At 41.4% G+C, this 24,531-nt stretch overlaps 1 protein-coding gene across 3 annotated transcripts in view; it reads right to left on the bottom strand.

The window, feature by feature from the left end:
* setd5 (SET domain containing 5) overlaps positions 1 to 24,531 on the bottom strand; it is a 66,975-nt gene that overhangs the window by 35,868 nt on the left and 6,576 nt on the right. For all 3 annotated transcript variants that reach the window (XM_061728011.1, XM_061728013.1, XM_061728012.1), the window contains exon 2: positions 1,120 to 1,384. In XM_061728011.1, the coding sequence (XP_061583995.1) occupies positions 1,120 to 1,190 (71 nt within the window). In that variant the 5' untranslated portion in view covers positions 1,191 to 1,384. The remainder of the gene's footprint in view (positions 1 to 1,119; positions 1,385 to 24,531) is intronic.

The following is a 24,531-nucleotide window of genomic DNA, read 5'->3' as shown; positions in this document are numbered from 1 at the left end:
GAGCTGGTTTGTGTTTGCAAAGTCCAACATGTGCTCGGTCTGTGTCAACTCCAGCCGGCCACATGGCTAATTCATCGCAGTGTTCTGAACAAGGCGCACAGCTGAGCGGTAAAAGTGTCTGTTGCTAACTTGTCTGCTTGTAAAAACGTGTCTCCAGTGGATCAGCTGAATGAAGCAGCCGCCTCACGACCTCTTAAACGAGCGGGACAACTGGCCGGGATTCATGGCCACTCCGTAAAAACCCTGGCAATGCCGTACTTTTCCTGCAAGGTGACGTCACGGTGCAAAGACCTCCAGACGACGTTTCACGTGACTAAAAACACAGTCCCCATTGAGAGTCAAAAAGCCTGAAAGAATACCATCGACTGAAAATACACATTATGGTTAAGACAGAAATTTGTTTGATTCCAATAGTAAAACTGAATGTTTATAATCTTACATCTACATTAAATAACTCATTAATGGTATTCCCTTGTCCTCTGTAGTTGCTTTTTCTATCTGAATGAAAAAAGATATCAGTTTGATTTTTCGGCACACAGGAAGTGCCGTGTGGCTCTGAGTAGTACGTCCCAATTAATGCATACTACTGATATTTACTCAAAAGTGTGCTGAACTTAAGTATACTTTTTGAGTATACAGGACTGTCTCAGAAAATTAGAATATTGTGATTTTCTGTAATGCTATTACAAAAACAAAAATGTCATACATTCTGGATTCATTACAAATTCATTACAAATCAACTGAAATATTGCAAGCCTTTTATTATTTTAATATTGCTGATTATGGCTTACAGCTTAAGAAAACTCAAATATCCTATCTCGAAAAATTTGAATATTCTGGGAATCTTAATCTTTAACTGTAAACCATAATCAGCAATATTAAAATAATAAAAGGCTTGCAATATTTCAGTTGATTTGTAATGAATCCAGAATGTATGACATTTTTGTTTTTTTTTTTAAATTGCATTACAGAAAATAAAGAACTTTATCACAATATTCTAATTTTCTGAGACAGTCCTGTATACTGTTTATTACGGCATTTGGGACGCAGCGATTGAGAGCGTAACGTCAGGTAGAACAAACGGGGGGAGATGCACAGACATCAGGGACGACCACTTACTCTGATCCAGCAGCCATATCTGAGTAAGACGTTTCAGGTGTGGTGACTCCCAGCGTGATTACTATGCTCATGACGTCCAGCACAGCGACGCTTGGGAGGGGGGGATGAGGGGGGGGAAGGGGAGGAGGGGAGGGGGAGGAACAGGATGAGAGGAGGGTGAGGAGGAGAGGGCGAGGAGAATCACGAGGTCCGAACTGAAGCACCGGGCCACTCCAGAGGTGGGGCGCTGCCGAGCCGCAGCCCACGGCTCACGGTCATCAGGGACCTGGAGGAGAGAGGAGAAACAGAGGCAGAGCGTTAGAGACACAGCACAAGCTGCAGGGACGTGCAACACCTGCAGATCACAAAACATGAGCTGGATTTTGTCAAGTATTTAGTGGCAAGATGGTTAAATTTACATGTACAGGACTGTCTCAGAAAATTAGAATATTGTGATGAAGTTCTTTATTTTCTGTAATGCAATTAAAAAAACAAAAATGTCATACATTCTGGATTCATTATAAATCAACTGAAATATTGCAAGCCTTTTATTATTTTAATATTGCTGATTATGGTTTACAGTTTAAGATTAAGATTCCCAGAATATTCAAATTTTTTGAGATAGGATATTTGGGTTTTCTTAAACTGTAAGCCATGATCAGCAATATTAAAATAATAAAAGGCTTGCAATATTTCAGTTGATTTGTAATGAATCCAGAATGTATGACATTTCTGTTTTTGTAATTGCATTACAGAAAATCACAATATTCTAATTTTCTGAGACAGTCCTGTCAGTGAACAAGACTTGCATATCAATTTTGAGACGCAACTAGGTTCTTGTTGTATGAAAAAAATCATGTTATTTTACCATGGTAACAAAAAAACAACCTCCATCGAGTGATGATGTACAGCATCAGGGTCCTGGAAATGTGCTAAAATGAAGACTTTTTAAAACATTTATCTATACCACCTCTGGATCTTACTGCCATTTTTGGCCTAAATGTCAGCCAGCACAAAAAAAGGCTGCTGCATAACCATCGGTAAGAAAATGAACCTGCCAAGTTGTTAATGAGTGAGATTTTAAGAAGCATGTGCTATGATCTGTATTTCCATGGCTGCTGTTCACATCTGCAGAAGTTAAAGAGACGAGCTCTCAGAGCTGGAAGTGTGCACAAGGATCAGTCTGATTGTTTTAGGGCTTGGTCTGCACATTGTGGAGTTGGTTCAAACCCGTGTGATTAACCCAACACAAACATGTGTGATCAAACAGAAACTAACTCGAAACTCTAATGTCTTTCCCAAAACTGTACCAGTCAACATAAGGCTTCTCTCTGTCCCTTAAAATCTAAAACTCATTACAGACATTACTGCTCATTTATGGATTATTAAATCTCCATGGAGACGAAGATGGAATTTGTTCAAATGGGAACATGAAAAGGTCTATATCTCATAGACTTAAAGCAAACAGAAAATGCAAAACTATCCTTAGACAAGTAAAGCAAATCCCTGAGTCATGCTGGCTATGAAAACTTTACGATGCGGGAGAGAGCTTTTTTTCCTGCTTGTGTTTATGACGACAGCTCAATATGTACATGGAAGGACAGGCCTGGTTCTCATCTATGGAGAGGAGGGGAGGAGGCAGGCTCTTCAGAGCAGAAAAACAACTCTTTTCCAGCCGCGCTGCAGGACAAGAGACGGCCACAGGGTGGCGCCTTCCTCCCAAACACCAGGGAGCAGGTCATCCTGACGCCCCGCCCCCCGTCATGTGACCACACCGGGCTCTGCTTCCTCTCCTGCTCAGACTCCAAACCAAAAGCAGAGCTGGAGGCAGTGACCTTGTCCAGAGGAAGAAGTGTTTCTGTAGTGTTCACATTCCCAGGAAACAGTCTGGCTCTCAGACACAAGACGTCCTTTTCTGGGCAAACGTTATCTCACAAACAAGACACAATGCAGGTATTAAAAAAAAAGCAAGATCTCCCATTTCACAACAAAACAGCAGAATGCTCAGAGAGCAACGGAAAGAGAGAGCCATCTGGCCGTGCAGCAACGGGATGCATGACATTTCTGCCATGGTCCCCTGGATACGAGGAGCGCTGCCCCGTGCTCCTGCACCGAAGCAACCGCGGCAAGACGGGAAACTTCGGATAATGTCAAGGTCAATTTATCTGTGCTCACTGTCAAAATGAGAATGTCAACCTCATCCAGCTGGAAAACACAACTATAAATGTCTGTGTGCTGAACTTTCAGTCACAACCTCACTTCCACAAATACGTACGGGGACATAAACGACGATAAAGGGTTGAATCTGCCTTTTTGGTGCAGGAGAGACTGAAGAGTTTTCATCAAGTGCTACAACTTGAGCATTATAACAGTACACAGAGGGCACAAACACAATCTAGGGGATTAGACGGACTGGTCCCTGAACGCCTCATTCACAGCCTTATCAGAGGCCTAAGAAGTAACTGTAGAAGATTGCAGCCTCCCAAAAATAGCCACCAAACTGTCTTACTCAAAAAGGGAGTCAATATTCCGATAGGACCTGCTGATCATTACGGAGGTAAACTCCATACAAAGGCGGAAAGCCTCTCTTTTCCTTCACTCCCTCCCCACCCTTCCTCCTTCCCTTCCTTGTTCACTCCGCTGGCCATGAATAGAAAGCTCAAATTACCAGTCGGCTCAACAGTGTTCACTTCGGGAGGACAGAGGCCATTTTGGAGACGAATCCAGGAAGGAGGGACGTGCAAATGAGATTCTCTCCCTCTCTCTCTCTCACTCATGCATACACACACACGCACACACTGTTGTTAATGTGTTTACTTACAATTTAATGTGCACAATGACCTACTTGATTCTCATTGAAACAAACATTTATTTTTTTTTAGAAACACTGAGCAATGTTTACACTGAACAATAAAAGACATGGACCCTCTCCCCCTGTCTCTCATCACTGGAAACCAGTGTGAGGGGAAAAGAGAAGTGTGCAGAAAATGTCAGCATCATTGAAATTTCTTAAAGAGAGCTCCACACATTTAGCCCGGAGAAAACCTGTCTGCACTCACAGCTGTACGCACCAAGCTACAGATGTTTATGCATCTGGTCTCAATGTAGTGGACAGCATTAAAAATAATTAAGGCCTCAGGTCCCTTTTTTTAACAACCCAATAAAAAAGTGAATATCAGAACAGGCCACAAAATGTTTTTCCACAAATCTTTAACTTAACACAGATTAAGGAATGTATACTCTTGGGAATAAGTAAAGGTGTACCGAGCGGTGAGGATTAACATCATCATCATCAAACGACTGCTAAATTACGGACTTATTAAAAAATTCAAAAATAAATGATAAAACACATTCAGAAGTAAAAACAAAAGTATGTCCAAAGAAAAATGTATTAATGTGTGTAGACCAAGCTTGGGGTCAGTTGTTCACAATGTGATCATATTTACCATGAGTCAGCAATAGTAAAAGTATATTAAGAAAACCAAACACCTGCAACGTAATCGTTGAAGTCCTTTCATGCATAAGCATTTAAGAAGAAGCTTATTGAGGATGACGTATTCATATGCGTGTTAAATTACATATTCTTGTACGTGCTTCGTGCCGTTTTTCAGTTTTAAAGAAACAGCCGACAGAATAGTCACAGCTTTTCACAACACAGTTTTATTGGCATTTTTGTTAGCCATCTGTACAGCCCTGCTCTCTCACACACACACACACACACACACACACACACACAGACACACAGACACACACAGACACACACGTGAGGACAGTACACAGCGTTTTGTACCCAGACCAGCAGCTGCTTCCACATAAAAGGAGCTTGAACACTGAAAGATCTCTCTCCCACTCTGGGAACTGAGAGCAAACCTGCAGATTGAGGGCCAAGTGCTCCGGGAGGTTGATATGACATGGCCATTTAGCACATTTCAAGTCATGATGAAAATATGGAAATCTATTTCTAAATTGAACAGATAACCAATGTAGAGAGGCCACAGCAGGAGCAATGCAGTTATGTGGACATCCGGCTAAAATAGCACTGCAGTAGTGCAGCCTCAGTGTCAGAAAAGCATCTGTTTCTCTGCGTCGGCTTGGGAAAAGATGCTGCTGCCCTTTTCTTTTTCTTTTTTTTTTTTTTTTTTTTAATTGCAGTAATAAAAGCAAATGAGACATTGTGGATTCAGAAAGGTAAAATCAATAGCTTGTATTAAGCAAATGGAGATCGTTGGAACTACTAGAATCTTCAGGAAGCATTTACTGTAAAGTCTACCGTAGATGTCAGATTTCAATATTTTACTACTGTCTTTCTGACAGTGTCTTAAATTAAACAGATTCCTCCTGTAACTGCTCACCTCTTCCATCACTTTTCAGTGCTGATATAAGGGTTAAAAAAAGACATTGGATAAATAGGTACATATCTGAACTAAAAAGATTTAGTTCCCGGCACAGCCACTGCACAGAGCTCCAAAACTGTGCCCAGATGACATGGAGAGCATTACACTGCTTCAGGATCTTAATGTCCAACATTTTATCTATGTCTGTTTTTATTGTATTTATTTAATTGTGACACCCTCTTGGGCCTCGTGTCTGATGATATGAGCCAAAACCTCAACACGCTGTTTTTACACGCAAAATCCATTTATTCAACAGCTTGAAACACAGCAGGAGAGAAAATAATGTCACCACGCAGACCTTTAAATACCACGGAAATAGTTCTAGCCAACATTCATACTTATTTATATAAAACAGGGTTCTGTCCGGTTGCTCCCGTCGCCTGCTCGCGGAGCGACCGGACTAGCCGGCCGCCTACTGCTCCATTTGAAACTCTGCCTCTGGTCTGGGTATGGAGCTCACACGGCAAGTCAATGGGAAACGTGTGGAAAAACAAATACCATTGGTGTAAATGCTAAGCCTAATCAATCAAGGGATTCCTGGAATACACTTTTCTCTGACTGGTTTTCAAACAACATCCAAATAAGCTTCCCCTCTATGTAAAAATTGACCAGAAAGTACAGGGCATTTTGAGTCATCCGGTTATCCCCCACCAAAAGGCACAGCTATCTGTTTTGTTTTTACAGCTTTCACACACAAATCCCATATTTGTGTATGAAGAGCAAATGTTTTCATTCCGGCAACGCTGTCATTCAGAGTCTTTGTACTTAAAGGAAAACTTGAGAACCCTTTTGCCTCTTAATCGTAGTCTACCTCGTCGCTCCACCTTTCCACTGCTCTCCTGGTTTCCCATATTAAATTCAATTAAAACAAAAAAAAACTTCCAAAAGGGAAATTAATTGTTGCAGTAGTCATGAATTCAGCCTCTTCAGAGAGTAATTGAACAGGGGAGTGGTCTTGGACCCTGGTCCTCGAGATCTACTGTCCAGCATGTTTTAGGTGTTTCCCTGCATCAACACACCTTATTCTAATTAATCGTCATCAGTTTGTCGTCCAGGTCTGCACAAGTCTGTTAGTGACAGTCATTTGTGTCATGGTGTGCTGAAGCAGGGAAACACCTAAAAAGCACAGAGCAGTATATCTTGAGGACCGGGTTTGAAGAGCACTGGTGTCGGGGTTTATCCAAGTTCAGCTGCTTTTGTGAGCCAGCCCTGTCGTCAACCAGTCCCACAGCTAATAGCCTAAACCCCCTACCCAAAGTGGAGTCCTGCTCGCCTACTGCTACTTCAGATTAACATTTTTTTTTTACTTCAATTTATTTAACTCCGGGTGGAAACTTGTGTTCATAAATGAAACGTAACCCTTCTCTTTGTGTAGTTTTGATAATGCCATCATACATGAATGCTATATGTACAGGGTCACTAATGTGAAGACAAATGTTGTCCTTGGCACAAGCAGCCAGCAGTGTGTTGATTTCATTGTCATTCAAGCTTCCTACCGTTTACTCGTCCAAATATGTCCCATTCCTGAGCGAGCGCTCTGATGGAATCCAGTGCTCATGTGTCAGTGATACTTGGTACAATAACTAGCTCAGTCACACGGACAGTTTGTTGCCACAACTGTAGCACCTTTGCTCAGGCCCGGAGCAAAACAATATGTTTTGTGATCATTATTCCCTGTTCCACCATGGGAGGTAGTAAGAGATGCATAATGGAGGCCAAATGAGCACTGCGTGGAAAGGCATGTCTCAACGATGCAAAAATGGCTGCAAAATGCGAAGAAAGATGAAATGAGTTCACCACAGGATGGTGAGAGATGCTGCGTGATAGCAGCATTCAGGCCTTCTGTCAGAATACTTAATGATGGACAAGAAAGTTACTCAAAACAGAAAAAAAAAACATAAGGTTTCCATCTACAGTGGCTGGAGAGGCCAAGTATTAATACATTTGTGACTTGGTGTAGCAAACATTGCCTTCTATTGAGATTCAAAAAAACCTAAATGAACCCCAAACAAATATAAATACAAGCTGCCTGAGAAGGGAAGGAGGAAAAAGGACATTATTCAGATCATCTCCTATACCCAACTTTGACAGCCCATTCATTGGCAACAAAGCATTTAAGGAGAATATCAGACCCACTATTGAAGGGGTAACTGGAATGATCCAGGATGTGATGAGTCTGCACACAGACAGGAAGTGGAACAGATGCTCCGGTGGTGCCGTCAAACTACCTGGAGCCAAACCAGCTCAAGACTGGAGATGAGGGTGGACTTTAGGTGAAGGCCTCACCACAACACAGTGTCTACTGTTGACACTTTCAGGTTATCCCCAGATCTCCCACACAGCCACTGTCTGTGGTAAGTCGCAGCAGCGGTTGTACTTCCTGAGACAGCTCGGGGAGTTCAACCTCCCCCAGCAGCTGTTCATCACCTTCTACCCTGACGTCATCCAGTCTGTCCTGTGCTCTTCCATCACTGTCTGGTTTGGATTGGCTTCCAAACAGGACAGATACAGACTGCAACAGATTGGTCTGAAAAAAATAGGGGCCAACCTTCCCTACATCGAGGACATGTACCGGTTCAGGGCCCAGAAACGGGGAAGGGATTTCTGCAGACCCCTGCACAGAAACCATTCCAACGTCTCCCGTCTTTTAGGTGCTACAGAGCACTGTGCACCAAAACCCACAACCACAGAGGTTCTCACAGGGTTCTTTCCCCCTCACGGTATCACTCTGCTTAACTTTCAATTGTCAAGAGTGTTGGATATTTGTGCAATACCTTCACGTCATGAATAAATTAGATTCGGAAACTGTCTTCACAGTCCTCCACTGCTCATTTTGGTCAAACAACTTTGAAGGTATTATTTGTAAATGTTATTGCCTCCATTTGCTGGTCAGTATAGTAAGGAACCTCTCATTTAAAAAAATTAATAAGTAAAAATCAGATTTTATCCAGTAGAACCATGGCTAATGTATGGATTTTAAGTTATGAAGAAACTTCACAACATCTTTTCTGGAATTCTTACAAGAATCTTCTGGACTGATAGATTAACTTTTTTCACTGAAAACTTTTAAACGCATATGTATAATTTAATATGGAGAACTGTGACCTTGAAAATACGGCAATGCTGTAAACTGTAAATTCATAATTTCTTAGAAATACCACAACTCCAAATGGTTGCATCATAAACCCAAATGCAATGTATAGTTTACAGTTTAACCAAACATCAAGTATGAAACATCAAGCCTGAAGAAAAAGAGGACCTGCTGCTCCTGTTGCTGTTTGAAAATATTTAAAGTAGAGATGCACCAATCGATCGGCAACCGATCGGTATCGGCCGATAATGCCCCTGTTGGTTTAGATCGGCGTTCTCAAAATAATAGTTCAAAGATGGCCGATCTGATGGCGTTTACAACAACAAAACGCCACCCGCGTGTGCATTCCCACATCTCAGACCGAGGTGTCCCAAGGGGGCTTGGCCGGCATCACCGGTATGGGAGTTTTACGTCCAAAAAGGACAACAAATTTGCAGTTTGCAAGCTGAGTGCAAAGGAAAAGCCCAGAGGAGGAATATTATAAAAGAATTTCAACACAACGAAGCTTATAAGACATTTGAAAGTTTCTCAAGTCAAGGATTCTATTAAGAACAGGAGTGTGCGGCAACGCTGCTAACTCACCTGTAACAGACACTTATAAACGACAGCAGCAAAGAACTACATCATAAGGTAATGGGATTCATACGCTTTGATCATCAGCCGTTTGTCGTTGTAGCAGACATCGGGTTTAGCCGCGCCGTTAGCTGCTTGGATCCCGGTACGCGCTGCCGAGACGTAAATATTTCACTGATGAAATCCCATCGGAGTTAAGCCAGACTATATACAGTCACATCCAACCCTAACCGTCACGCAGGACGACAGTCGTGTCAGTCGCTTCATGGGTGACATTTGGAGTTGTAGGGTGAAGAATTTTGCTTCACTCACAATAGTTTCCTCACGCGCGGTGGATGCTACCGCTAAAGCTTTAGCAAACCATAATAATTCATAATTAATTTTTTATTTTAAAGGAGCTTGAGGCTGTTTTTTTTATTTGCAAAATGTAATGCAAGTCGTCCCGATTTTCCCGCGCTGTCCTGCGGATGTGACGTCACATGACGCTGCATGCACGTTCTCCCCGTTCTCCTGTGCCGGCTTCACTGTTGGCTGCAGTACCCCCAACGGCCGTCGTGGCGATAGAGAGTCCCATTTCTTAAAAGCAGCCCCAAGCTCCTTTAAGATGTAATCCTTTTTTCTCAGAAAAACTAAAGTTTATAGTTTACAACTTGTATCAACTTTTGAGAGTGACACGTCTACTGTTGTCTGTGTTGGTGCACATAATTATTACCACAGGAAAGCTGAAGCTAGTAATCTAAATCAAGTCTAAATCATCTCCAAGAGTCTCTAAAGTGTGAAATATTGCACATTGCCTCAGCCTGCAATAAAACAGTGGTCAATTCATGATACTTTCTCATCTCCTTATTTTGATACCTAATAATACAATGTCAGTGTTGTACATGAGACAACAATATTGAAGAATTTATGGATTTCACGCTGTGATCAGCAATATCGGGATCGGCAGATACTGATTTTGGAGATCGGTGATCGGCCCTCAAAATCCTGATCGGTGCATTTCTAATTTAAAGTATGAAAAATGTGCAACAGAAAAGGGTGCTGTGCAAATTGTGCCTCAAATCATTTTCCACATTAAGATGAAACACCATAAAACATTACCAAAATGTAAATAAAAGGCCACAGCCTGCTGAACAACAAATGTGGAAAGTCATGTTTAAACAACCGTATTTTTGGACCATTAGACGCACCGCATTATAAGGGGCAATATCAATGAACGGGTTTATTTTCATACGTATTATATCATATTATAAGGGTTATAAGGCGCATGATTAAACATATATAAAGGAAACAGTCTGGTCAGTCGAACTTTATACAACTAGTTATTAGTTATCTAACATTGTCTGACGTTGCAACCCGTATCCAACCAAGGACCGACTTTAATGTGTCAGCTAACAGCGGCTTCGTCGCTCCCAAAGTCACTAAAACTGCACTATTTCTGAGTGCAGTTTACCACATAAAACTGGTTTGAGGTCAGTAAGAACAACAACAATCATACTTGAGGTGCACCGGATTATAGGGAGCACTGCTGATTTTTGAGAAAATGTAAGGATATTAAGTGCGCCTTATAGTGCGGAAATTATGGTAGTGCCGAAGCTATAAAAGCTCGATAAAAAAACCTGACATGACAACAAGACGCGTGGGATTGACCAACTTCAGTAGAGATGACTTCTCTAAGGACATGTCAACACAGCGACTAACAAAAGGTATACCCCTCCCTCTCACTTGTATTTAAGCCAAGTTAGTTACTCTTCCAGAGGATTCGACAGAATGCAAGAAAAAGGGCAAGATGAAGCTGAAAAACGAGTTGTACACCCAACATCTGACCTGCGCTCAAGCAGAGCTACTGAGCCATACTGATGACTCAGCTGAAGAAAAGCTGCCTACAAACGCCAGTCGTTGCCATTTAGCACATGGGTCAACATGATGAAGCTCCAACAAGTAAGAAATGTCATGCAGAGTGAGTATAGAATTGAGTGAGACAATAAATCGAGCAGCAATAGCATTATTTGTCAGAAAAATTGTGATTAAATATTTTCTCCAAATGTTTGTCCTAATGCCAGCATGGACTTGCTCACGTGTGCTGGGCAAATGTAGTTGTGTTGTTGGTAATAAGAGGCATGCTGTTGAGTTTAAAAGGTCAGAAAAACCACATGGAGCCTACTCATTTATGCTCTGGACATTCAGACGTACTAATACCAACGACTGGCGAAAGTACAATCAAAACAACGTGCAAACAGCCCTGTTCTGCAGTGTTTCTCTGTGCTTGTCCTGTGGACTGCCCTGTCGCTCATGTTGTCTTAACATTATCAGATGATATCACACCTGTAGGTCTGTGAGGGACATTTGTGGAAGTTATGTGAAACAACGCTAAACTCCTACATTTCTCACTTGCAGAGGTCAATTTTCGGTGAGATTAAGGGGCACTAAATTGTGGAGCTCTTCCTCTTTGAAATGTTACAAAAGACGTTTGAAGGACCACTTGACTGCTGTTTTGTAACAGTTTTCCCAATGTAAGGTTGTACATGTATCCATGTTCTTTTTTTTTTTTGTGTTACACTCATAGTGACATGTACCGTCTTATTTGCCCAGGAGTCAATATAAGTAATATAAGTTATATAATATCCCATGCACACTCACACATACTTATTTTTTTGTCTTTATTCTTTATTATTTATATATTGCATTATCAGTTTGCCATCACTTTTGTGTAGTTATACTTTTAGTTTTTGAATGTTAACCTTGTGTTCTTTATAACACATGAAACTTTAATAACTTCGGTGGAGGCTTCAAATAAGCCCTTTGAGTTTTTTGCCTCTTCCTGCACCTATAATATTTATATTTGATATTTCCTGTATATTTTTAAAACTGTGCAAAACAATAAACTAAACTAAACGCTGAACTACAGACAACAAAACCCTCAACGCATAATAGTTAAGGGATTTCAAAGACATTAAACGTAAATTTACACTTCAGTTTGTTTTTGTGTATTTGTGTTTTTGCACTTTATATACTTTATTTTACAGATATCTTAATTTTCAAAATCTTGAAACCATTTGAGTATTTTCTTGAGCAGGTTGTTTTTAACAAGATAACTTCTTTAGGATGAACGACATCCCTGACAACCCTTTAAATCAGATATCCACTCATATCATAGCACTGTCAAAGATTTTGAATGTCATCCAACTGAATGGTGACTCAGGATATCTAACAGTCCTGGCGGTGTTAAAACTCAGGGAAGCATTTGATGCAATGGACAATAAATACTTCCACATAGACCGCAAAAGTGGCTGGGCTTTCAGAAAAAAGCAGAAGCTGTCAGACATACTTCGTTTGATGACTCGTGAGTTATTAACAAACATTGAACATTTTAAGAACTTTTCAGGGAGGTGCCGTATATGTGGGTTATGCTTCTCTGTTGAACCAACGACCTATGCCTGCCTTAGTGGGGAGCCCTACGCCCTAACCGCTCACATGCACTGAGAAATGCTGCTGCACAGTGGGACAATGCAGACTCCAACAAATGTGGTTGGCTGCTTGATATTTCCTTCAACATACCGGTACTTCCCGCTACGACTTCTTTACTGTAATTTTCAAACCAGGTAGAAAGAGATACTGCTAAAAAGTCAGTAAAAATGACCGTTGCTTAACATTTTTCAGCTCCAGCAAGATATGTTGTATTTGATCTGTAGCGCTTGCATAGGGGACATGTGTTCTGCAGAGCCTTTCCCCTTCACGGTGCCTGTATGTAAGACTTTCCAGTTCTGGAAAGGTGTAAAATCTGATCACCTCTTTATCCCGCCTCCCGAGGTAAACCAGAAGGCGTGAAAAAGGAGGGACTTGTAGTGTATATGAGGAGCCGCCCCCACCCCATTCCTAAACAGGATGAGAATTGTGAGACTTTCTGATCACGTTGGACGTGTGGCGACCAGTCACAAGCATAGATCTGCACTTGGCCCCGGGGACGCGCAGCGCTCGCGGTTGGAACGCGCTCACCAATGAAACAGCAGCTGTGAGGACGACCCGGACAGTTCCAGCTGAATCTGTCTACAGTAGTTACACAGTTCAAACCTTCCCAGTCAACCTCACCACACACACACACACACACGTATGAATGGAACTTACTTCCCAAACACTTTGAGCAACTACTAGCATAAAAGAATTCAAATTATTAGTAAAGAAACATCTCTTAAATAAATACATATAAAACTTATTTAATTATTATTAAATGGCTATTGGTTTACTAAAAATGGTCATTGGTTCAAGTTACGATAAGTGATTATAATTTAAATGCATTGTCGATGACTATACATTGTTTGAATTGGTTGATGCTATTTAAAGAAGGTATGATTTTGTATTTTAATGCATTAAATCTAAATGTTTCAGAATGACTGTAACCTTAATGCGAGTGTCAAAAGGAGCACTGGTCTTATTTGACAGAAATCTAGAATATATTTTGTAGTAGAATTTCCTTTTTTTTACTTTTTTTCTGTTCTATGTTTCTTTTCTTTTTCTTCTACTACCTCTTTAGGTTTGCTTTTAATTTTTGTCTTATATTGTATATTATGTGTCGGACCCCAGGAAGAATAGCTGCAGTTTTGCTGCAGCTAATGGGGATCCAAATAAAACTAAAAAACACTCACTCACACACACTCTTTTCCACGCGCCTTTATTGTGCATTTGCATTTGTTAAAAGGGACAGTACCAATATGAAGAAAGCTGACAGCACCTTCTCATACACTGTTTTTTTTCCTTCTTCTAAATTATAATCAATATGAGCACAGTGAACGTGATTTACCCTTTCATACACACGAGTGCACTTTGGTTCCTGAATGCCGGATTTGTGTATGTAAGGACTCACGTTTGCTGGATTTATCCCTCTTCCTCTATGTAAAGGCCAACGGAGTAAAATTGCTGGCCCACTTCCATTGGAATGATGCAGAATGCGAGTATGTAAGCACCTAGTGCTACATAAAGGAAGTAAACAACATGAAACTCAGCCCTGCACGCTGCTGAAAAGAAACTATGCCACCATCTAGCATTTGGTAGTCTAATTACAGAGAGACACAAACATCAACAAAGATGTAGGTCAGACAGCACACAGTCCGTTAGCTGGTAGTGGCTAGATTACACCAAACTAGGTGAAATGACTTTAAATAATCAAACTTTCCATGGAGCTTTAGTTGGTCCAAATGCACCCTTTTAAATACTTTCTTAAACACAACTTCAACCTATTTTGTACACTTCTAATAGTTTAGTGGAGTTTGTTAAAGGTGGTTGAAACTTTGTTATTATCTTCAGTCATGTGAATCAGGCAGGTCAGCACGGTCTGAGGTCGGACCTCTGGTCTAGAAGAAGCTCCGATTGGAGGAAATCCAGCCAAGGGCGAGCTGATGTCAACATGTGGATCGTACAAATCCACGCAGACCTTTGTACCTTTTAACCTGGGTCGTGGACAAAACAGATCTGGATTTGTGGGGTGGATTGCAAACAAATATGCTGTACAGCAGCATGATTGATCATGATTTCAGGATCAAACTGCACCAAGTGCCAAAACTTGTAGACTTGTCTTTGTATGTGCTGAGCATGACACCACAGCAGGGTGCCATTGTTATTTCACTGCTACTCTGTTCATTACGAGTGTCTGCAGGGATTGGTGCTGGTTATTGGAGCAGGTCTGTGCCCCCCTCTGTGTGGTCTCCTCTGAGTTTAACCCTTTTAACAGCCAAACGTGTGACTCCGGGAGCACATCGGAGGTCTGGGCACATCAGTATGACTGCTGTCAGGTACTGCTAGTTTCTGAATGGTCTCAGTCCTACTCGCATATTTGTGTTTCCATAAGATGGCAAAACATCAAACAAGTATTCTGAGCCCCTGATGGGATAGTTTTAGATGACTTTAACTACCTATAATGATAATATAGCTAAAAGAAAAACGGAGGGCTGATCAAAATCATGAAATATGTTTTGATTAGCAAAGACATTACATTTAGATTTTAAAAAGCCATCACAGTTCATTAACTTCATTCACTAAGCACCCCCCCCTCCCCTTTAACCAGAAGGAGAGAAGAGTAGAGGGTTCATACACAGATTTACACCTGCACAAACATGACAGTCTGGGTTTAAACCATAGACTGTGTATAACAATGGGCAAAACATTTGGTCACTTGGTTTCTAAAGACCGATTTTGAAGCCCATTTTTTTTTTGTACGGGGGCGCAGCCATGTTACTCAGCAAGCCAACGGGGAGACACCCACCTATGTCAATCAAAGTTAGCTTTGCTTTCAGTTCCTTCGGCTGAACAACGCCAAAATATCTGCAGAGGTGCTGTCAGACGTTTATAGCGGGATATTCCATTTAACGTGTCGACTTGGCGGCAAAATCAAAATGAGCGTCGTGTTCAGTCGACGCTGGTGGTTGCTTTGCATGACGATTACAGATGAGGAAGTGATAACGGCTAGTGATTGAATGAGCCGACTGTCAATCAATCCTATTAGACTTATATGTATTGCTTGATATAAACTCTCCTGGAGTTGTACAAAAAATATGGCTCCTCTCAGAGTTCTCATGGGTGTAAAATCAAACGATTGAACCCCAAATGTATTTATTAACCACACTGTAAATGTTTATTTCTGCTGTAAAGATGCACATTTTAACATCGGAGTCAGTGGAGATTGACTGGCTTTTGCAGCCAGACTATCGGTCAGTCGAGGAACTGCAATGAATCTTAGCTCTGCGTGAGTGTTAATGTGGAAGTACGATGGTTGGGGGTTGGTTTAAACAGCATGTCCTAGATAAATTTAATATATATATAAAAAAAAAAAAATCAAAAAAAAACCAAACATCTACTACACATCCAATACTGAGAGATCACACCAGTCGCCCCCACACATGCATCAATGTGTTACCTCGCATGATTGTTGGACTCTATTTGCAAAAACCTCAAAGATTTTCAACTTTACAGGCATGTGGATTTGAACTGGTTAAGATGGACCCTTAAGACAACAGCTGCTAACTGATAATAAACTGCAGATGCTAACATTGGGAGCAGCAAATGTGTCTCAAGTTATCTTTGATGTTGTCATGCGATGGCAAGAGCAGAAATAATAGCAAAACCTGTGTGATTTTTTTTTTTTTAGGGGGGGGGGGGGGGGCAGTAAAGATCAGGACAAAATCCATTCTGCAATTTCAACCCCATTTGGCTTTCATAGTTGTCAGTATTTAAAGCAAAGAACTGAAACCAGGCAAGTGGCCGTCCCAAACAATCAAAAACATGTCAACAATAGTTGTTTCTATGTAGTTCTCTTGCTTAGGCTGTGGTGGTTTGTATTAAATCCAGGCAGCGATCTTTCCAGGCTCTGTTTAGCATCCTTTACTCTAGTAGTCATTTACAATATTTGTGCAGTAACTACTTAGAGTACCAGATAGTCCGCTGGTGCGACACCGCCACAGATGATGGCAGTGGAGCAAGAATTGAAAAAGTGAGATATAATGTTTGTCCAAAACAAATTACACTCTGGACTAAACAATACGAAGCACGGCAGAGTGAGTAATGAGAAATGTTCCACGATGGCCGTCTCCACTACAGGCTGTACTGGAGCCGACTGACACCGTCTCCAGAACTCCAGAATATTGATGGCAAGAATGAAGCGGCGTGACTGTGGAGCAGTCACCCTTTTAGCAATAATATCACCGAGTTATTCAATTGGAATTAAATTTGAAAAAAAAAAAAGGTTATGTTGATACTCAATGGAATTGAAGCCTTTCAATAGACACCAGAATGTTATTGATTTTGAGTGTCACATCTCTTTCCTCTACTTTTACTGTGTACACTCTGGTTTCCATGACCTTCAGCCCCACCTTCATGGTTATTTGTCACTTTTCTGAACCAATCAGAATACAAGAGCACTGCTGGGCATGTGTTGTTCAGCATGCCTTTCCAAACGCAAGCCAGAAACCAAAGCAATGACGGCACAATTTGCCAAGTCAAAAATATACATCTCTGAAACGTCTCTCTCGAAACAACAAACCGACTGATCATATTCCACATCAGCTAAAAGAAATGTATAGGATACCAGGGTTAGAACGGATGTTTGCACCCCCAGTCTGTCCAATTGTTTAAATATAATTTCCTTTGTGTTAACAGAGTTGCAAAGACATTTAATTCAGAGTAGGCAGCCTCGGTGCTTGAGCGCCCCTGTCCTGCAAAGTTTAGATATTTACCTGCTTCAACACACTCTGATAGAAATGTATTTGATGAAAAAATGAAAAAAAGAAGAAATGTTTAACTTGTTGGGAAAAAAATACATACATATCCGTCCGTCCGTCCATTCATCCATCCATCCATCCATCCATCCATCCATACACATACAAACACCATCAGAAAGCTCTTCTACTTTTTGAAAGTTTTCTACTTTCAGAAACTGTTAACATTTTGGATTTGCCCCGACAAAATCAAAGTAACAATAGCGAGAAGCTAAGAGTTATGGTTATGAGAAAAACTATGTCAAATCCTGTTGGTCACCACAGGGTGGGCTTTTAACTTGACCTAACTGTTTATTTTTTATAGTCTTCTGATCAGCAGGGGTTGTTCATCACACAAGTTAAATAAAGCATAGGTTTTTGACCATAAAAATCATTTTCAATATTTTTGTGTTAGTTGGCACATGCCTTAAAAAACAACAAACAAAAAACCTTCCAGGTTAATTTTAAAACCTTTTTTTTATGAAATGGTTAAAGTTATCATGCAATTCATTATCCAATAAGTTGATTAATTGTTTCAATGATAGATTAATTGAACATAAAAATAGTAAGTTGCAACCTTACTAAAGAGTATCAAAAACTGAAGTTAAACCACATTCTGCAATTTATCTTCTGAAATTTCAAAACTAAATTAAAGTTTCCTTCCATTAATATTAAGGCTGCTGTGATTAGTCGACGTAATCAAGGAGGAAAATTCGTAACAACTGTTTTTTTTCCTCAATGTGTTGACCGCCTTTAATATTTTTCTGTCTCCAGTTTCAAACGGCTCATATGCATTTAGGCAACTCCGCTTCTCTTCACAACCCTGCATTGAGCTTCCTTTGCTGTCGGTTCCAAGCATCCTCCTGTTTTAATATAAAAAAAATGGAAGCAGGTGGCAAGTCTGAATCGAATATGGCGACCTCGAGAAAAAGGCCGAAAGCATCCAACGTTTGGGAATACTCTAGGGCAGCCAGTGATGGAGTGGGTCGTACACTTTGTAAGACTTTGTAGGCGTATCACCAGAGCACAGCCGCGATGCATGAGCACATGAAAAGGAAGCACACAGAAGATGTTGAAGACGCTTCCGAACAGCAAAGGACAAGCAAAGCATGATTATTAATCAAACATCACTCCAGCTTGTGATGTATTAAAAAAAATCCAGTGAAGTACGATGACGGTCTTTGGAGGTAAAGCAGGCAACGCGATGCAGGCGCATTTACTTGAGTTGCGTTCAAAATTGAAATGAACACAAATTAAATGGCAATCATTTGATTTTTGGGGGGAAATGACTCATTTAAATTAGTCGACTAGTCGAAAAATTAGTTGAAAGATAAGTCATTCGTGACAATTTCCCTTTGGGAATTAATAAACAATTTTTGAATTGAACTGAATTAATATCCAGTCTGACTTCTTGTATTGTGAAAGTTTAATACATTTGTATCAGCATGTTTTCAAGGTCAGAATACAGCTGTGTACATGTTTATACCATAACACATTGTCCCTGATTTTTTGCTTTGTTATACTTTAACTTTTGAGTGGGAGTGTACGTCTTCAGCAAAAATAATGGGAATTTGTTTCCCATTAAGTTTTGACTTTAACGCAGATGTAAAATGACTGTTCTTAACTTTCTTCTAATACGTAAAGCACTTTGTGCTATATTTTGAAATAGAAATAAGGATTTATTATGATTAAATGCCTGCTGAAACTATCACTGTCTTGAGACAAAGCAGTAACCTTAACAGCAGTTTAATCATATGACTGATCTACAGATACGAAGCACAACCTGAAACCGTCTGGGACAGATAACTGCCACATCACCCCACGACCAAAAAACACACTCTTAAAGCAAGCCGCAGTCAAGCCCAGACCCTGACCAAAAGGAGTTAAGGCAGTTTTACACAAATATAAACTAAAAAGACTTGCTTTACATAGACTGGGCATGAGAGGGTTAAGGAATCACAAATGCAAAAACCATTTCAACAGCTGGTCCCATGCTACGGAGTATTTGCCATTTTTGCCAGAGACCTATTGCTTTTGTATCATTTCTAGATAGCTCCTAAAGTCTCGCTGAAATTAGGCTGTTGTCAAGCTGAGCAGTCGAGCATCCTTGAGGGCAGTGTGGCCTACCATTAACAAAACAATGTCCAGCTGCCCAAATGGACCCGGACCTGGCTGCATTATGGTGTGACAAGACACACACAATACGAGAACAAAAGCCAAGTGTGTGCGATGAGAGGGGTGGGGGAGAGAGCAGTCGGCAGCATGACTAGCAAGTCCCAGAAATCAATCATCTGTTTCTGGGCAACAAGACACCCCCCTGTCCACTTGAGGCTGAGTAACCTCAAGGAGGAAAAAATAAAACGCATAACAACATCCTGAACCCTGCAAGAGTGCATGTACCTCTGTCTGACCTACATGTGATTCACGCTGCCCCAAAACAGAAAATCAGGCAGCTTCCATGGACAGAAAGTACTCAAATAGTTAACCAGGAAAACCTTTCTTGAAAGGCTGTGAAATAAAACATTTGAGCAGAAAACTTTAGATTTTCTTTTATAATAGTTCAAATGGAACCTTGGATATAACTCGGTTTAAGAATACAGAAGAAAAAAGAAACCAAAACCCCATCCATTCGTAACAATAGCAGTTTTCTCTGCGAGCCGGTTAGTTGAGATTCATTCAGCTGCTCACCAGAACCGGCTGCAGTGACCGCTGACTTACACACACAGAACTATGCCTCTTAATCCAAAAGTTACACAAGACACCACAACAATAATCCAGTTTACATTGTTGTGAGGGGAAATTAGGTGCATTTTATATAGATTTGCTAAAACAAAAGGTTATTTAATCTAGTGCTTTATGGGTAATGTGATGTAATTCCTTTTCTGTTGGATTTTATTCTCACAAACACTTCTCTTAATCAACTTTGAGCTCTTTTATATTTCAGTAACAAAAAGAGAGATGGCATCTGTGGCACTTTAATACCAAAAAAGTGTGATGTTAGAATAAATGTTTTCTTGCTCAATTGCACTGCAAACAAATATTTCAAATAATCTATTGTCAATTATAGGTCTTAAAAAGAAAATCTTAATGAGTAGGTCTGAATTTTGCGTTGTAAATTGTCTAAGAATAATCGGTGCGTCCCTATTGTCTAACTGTGGGAGGGGTGTGTTTTCCAAACATACTGTATCATGTGTGAAAGCCCTGCCCTCTTTTGGCCGACAGTCTCGTCCACAGACACAAGGGTCCGCTCCGTCTCCTCCTCACAACTACATCTGCAGCACAACACATGTGTAACTGTAGCCAAACAAGATCGCAAGGTGCCAGTCAATGAGGCTTAAATAACACTGCGGGTTGGCAGCCATTTTGAACTAGTGAAGGACTAACTGTCCCTCTCTCACTATCTCAAATAAGGATGGCAACAAAAAAGTAAAAAAAAAAAAATCTGACATCTCTTGAGGAAAGACACTCAAAATTATAGCACAAGTATAAGAGGGGGGGGGGGGGGGGGAGTACAAATGAATGAAAAAACAACCTTCAACCGCTGCCAAGAAAGAAATCTAATTTCAAAAACAGTCCCAAGCAACATCATTTTTGAGACACGACCCATTTCAAAGACATAAAACAGTGAGGGTCGCATATAAATCCAGTCTACGATTAAAGCAACAGCTCACTCTTTGCATTAGTAATTATCTGCACAAGACGTCAGAGCAGGAAAACCTGGCATGAGCCGTTTGTATCCCCTTTCATTTCAAGAACCGCTGCTGTGTGTTACACAACAGGACGACTTGAGACGGGCTGTTGGCTTGAATCTGGTGTGTGCAAAAGGCTCTGCACTTTTTCCTCTGCTCTTCTTTTTTATGGCTTTTGTCTGTCTGGTAACATCCTCTGGGTAAACACTTTAATATGTGCATATAAATTTAGCAGTACTGACATCCCACAAAAAAAAAATAATAATGGGTGTTTTGGTATGTCTGCTGTAGCATCTCGTCGGGGCAAGTCAAAGTCGGAGACAAACGATGAGTGGGACAGACGAGAGCAAGGTTAATGTGGTGAAGACTAAAATGGCTACCTGCAGTTCAAAAGGTGGTGTGAGGCATTTTCTGAATACTGGTGAGATTTTCTTTCCAGCCAGCAAATCTAACCCAAGTATGGTGTGAGTAAGAGAGAGGGAGAATGAGAGAGCTAGAACGAGAGGGAGAGAGAGGCAGCGTGACAGTGAGGGAAAGAAAAGGAAATTAAGGACAAAACATGAGGCTGCAATAAAACAAGAGGAAGAGAGGGGAGGGCGGAGAGAGATGATTGCATGCCTCACCCTTTTTCAGCATTGTTTTTTTTTCCCTCTCTTAGCCTCCCTCTCCTTCTCAATTATTCTCCCAAGAAGTATTGCTTCTCAGCACAAAACAGAATCAACCAGCATAGCCCTCTGCAACACTTCTCCCCCAATGGCAGGAAAACTCATCGCCCCATTGGACACGAGCCAGAGCTCCTGCACCAATGGGACTGCAGCAGCCAAGCCGACGTCACGGCATCTCTCGTTTTTAACAGTTGGAAATCACACAGAAGCTGCAGAGAAACTACAACAAACGACAGCAGTAAGGGGAACGTTGCTGAATTATGTTATGCATGTCCACTAAATGAAATGCCTAAGCCATTTTTCACTTGTTTTCAGACATGGTCTGTGTATTCAAGCAGGGGGGAAAAGGATTTAAAAACAACGCAGGACTAAGAAGAGTCCTGTTCATTGCCCAACCTGAGCTTGTAGATGAAGCAGCAGCTTATCCAGACCTTAGCTGCTGCCACGAAAACAGGACACAACTATCTGCCAGTCCGGGAACTGCAACAAATCTTATTTCCGCATGAGCGTCAATGCGGAAGAAAGATGGTTGGCGCTTGGTCTGGACACAGAAGGATCCTTGACAATGGCTTGGATGACTTGGTCACAAAAACACAAAACAAGTGAAACCTCATTTCAATATCAACAGCTACACCTGCCCTCCATGCAAAGATAAAGAGTGTCATCTGAATGCAAATAGAAAGCTGAAAGGCCCGCGCTCCTTTTCCACACAGCGTCCTCCCCTGCTCCAGCTCTTGTTTTTCTGACAGCATATATTGAGATCTTCATTCAGGCCAACATCTAACATCATTCCTTCTGAATAAAGTGTACAAACAAATATACATTTCAATTCAATTCAATTCAATTTTATTTATATAGCGTCTAATACAACAGAGTTGTCTCTAGACGCTTTACAGAGACCCATACCCAGAACATGACCCCCGAGCAGTTATTACATAAACAATGGCAGGTAAAAACTCCCCTAGTGGGAGAAAAACCTTAAGCCAAACAGTGGCAAGGAAAAACTCCCCTTTAGGAAGGAAGAAACCTTGAGCAGGACCAGGCTCATCAGGGGGGACCCTCCTGCCGAGGGTCATTTAATTAATTCAGTACACGGTATGACTGTACCGTCTATAAATACTGGTAAAAACCCCTAGGATGTCCAGAGTGGTTTTTAAACCTGTTTTTTTCCCCACATACTGCATGGCAGCGTACAACACAAGCAGGCCTGGGAACCCAGCTGGGACACACCCACCTGATTTTAGTCACTGGTAACTATTTTAGCTTGGCTGGCTTAGCATATGCTAACCTTTGATGCCAATTATCAAATATGTAAAAACATCCTCTATTCATATGTTACTGACAAAACCTAAACCAGTGCTGCCAGAGCTGAAACGAGGACTAGCAGAGCTCTGCGGGCCCCATGGTCGCATGGCCTGCCTCTGGCCTGGAGGTTAAACCCATTGTGGAAAGTTAAGCCTACAGGCGTCATGAACTGAATTGTCCCAGCAGCATTCTGGTGGAGAGGGTCCTGAAATGTCGCTGAAAAGGCTGCTAGTTCCTTCAACTGATCCTAGCCTGAACAGCAGCAGAACCACCGGCAAACATTTACATTGGGACCTTTGGTGGCAACACCAGAAATAGCCAGTGCGGTTTGGCCGTTGCACGGTTAGCACCAGCTGCCTGCTCGTAGCTAAGCTTAGTACTCAGGCCCTTCCAGACCAACACACAGGCAGTCACAGCAGTCTGTCCATAAACTTAATAGCCCAACAAAACTAACTTCCTTTAAAACATGGAAGACTATGCTCCGTAACATCCTCACAGCTCAGAAATCAATACATTTCTAAGCATTAAGTAGCTACATTATGACCACTGCCCATTGGATTTGCCAGCTCCCAATCAAAACTACGTCTCTAATTACACATACATTTGTTGTTCTATATGATACAAATTGTGAAACCAAAAGTGAAAATTAGTCACCAAAAATCCACCTCCCACACAGTTGTCATGCACGCGAAATGTAGCAGTGAGGACCGAAACTAATCTTTTTGAACCAGGCTTAAAATATGCTTATTTCTGCTGCAAACATGGTCAGTGAAGATTGGTTCGCTTTTGGAGTCAGCCCCATGTGGTCAGTCGAGGAACAGCAGTTTTCATTACTTCCACCCTGGCTTTAATCTGGGAGTCGAAACGTTGGCACTGGTGTATAACGCAGGCTGATCAGAACTTGGTGCCTTGCTATACCAATAAACAATATATTTCAACCAAAAACAATTGGAACTTAACTATCCCATGGCTTTTGTCGGCTATAAAAAAAAAAAAAAAAAAAACTTTCAGGTTTTCTGCATTCCCACTTAAGTGCAAAAGGTTCAGGGTAAAATACACGAATTAAGCCCCTTTTCAAATTACCGGTACATATTGCACTGTTGAGACTACATGACCTGCTGTCTTGTGACTGGGAGACTGCAAATCTTGGCGGTGTTCACACCACCGGACCAAGGAGTGACAGGGGTCTCACACAAGGGACGCAGCTGGTCCTAATTTTGACAAAAATTGCTGATTGGTTATTGGAAAGTGAAACCAATACATAAGCCCCTTTCACACAGCCAGTTCGAGGCGGGAACGTTGCGCCTTTAAGCCGCCTCGCTGTTCTGTGTGAAAGTCACGGAGGCGGAATGGGGGGGCCAAGTGGCCCCACCAATAAGCCGGCAGCGGAGGTAGTCACAGAGCCGTCACAGAGACGAAACGGGGTCTGTGTGAATGACACAGCCGGCATGCCGGGGCCAGCCGGGGCCAGCGCTG

The sequence above is a fragment of the Cololabis saira genome, chromosome 8 (assembly GCF_033807715.1).
Source record: "Cololabis saira isolate AMF1-May2022 chromosome 8, fColSai1.1, whole genome shotgun sequence".
NCBI classification, from domain to species: domain Eukaryota; kingdom Metazoa; phylum Chordata; class Actinopteri; order Beloniformes; family Belonidae; genus Cololabis; species Cololabis saira.
This window is presented reverse-complemented; position numbering and strand designations above follow the sequence as displayed.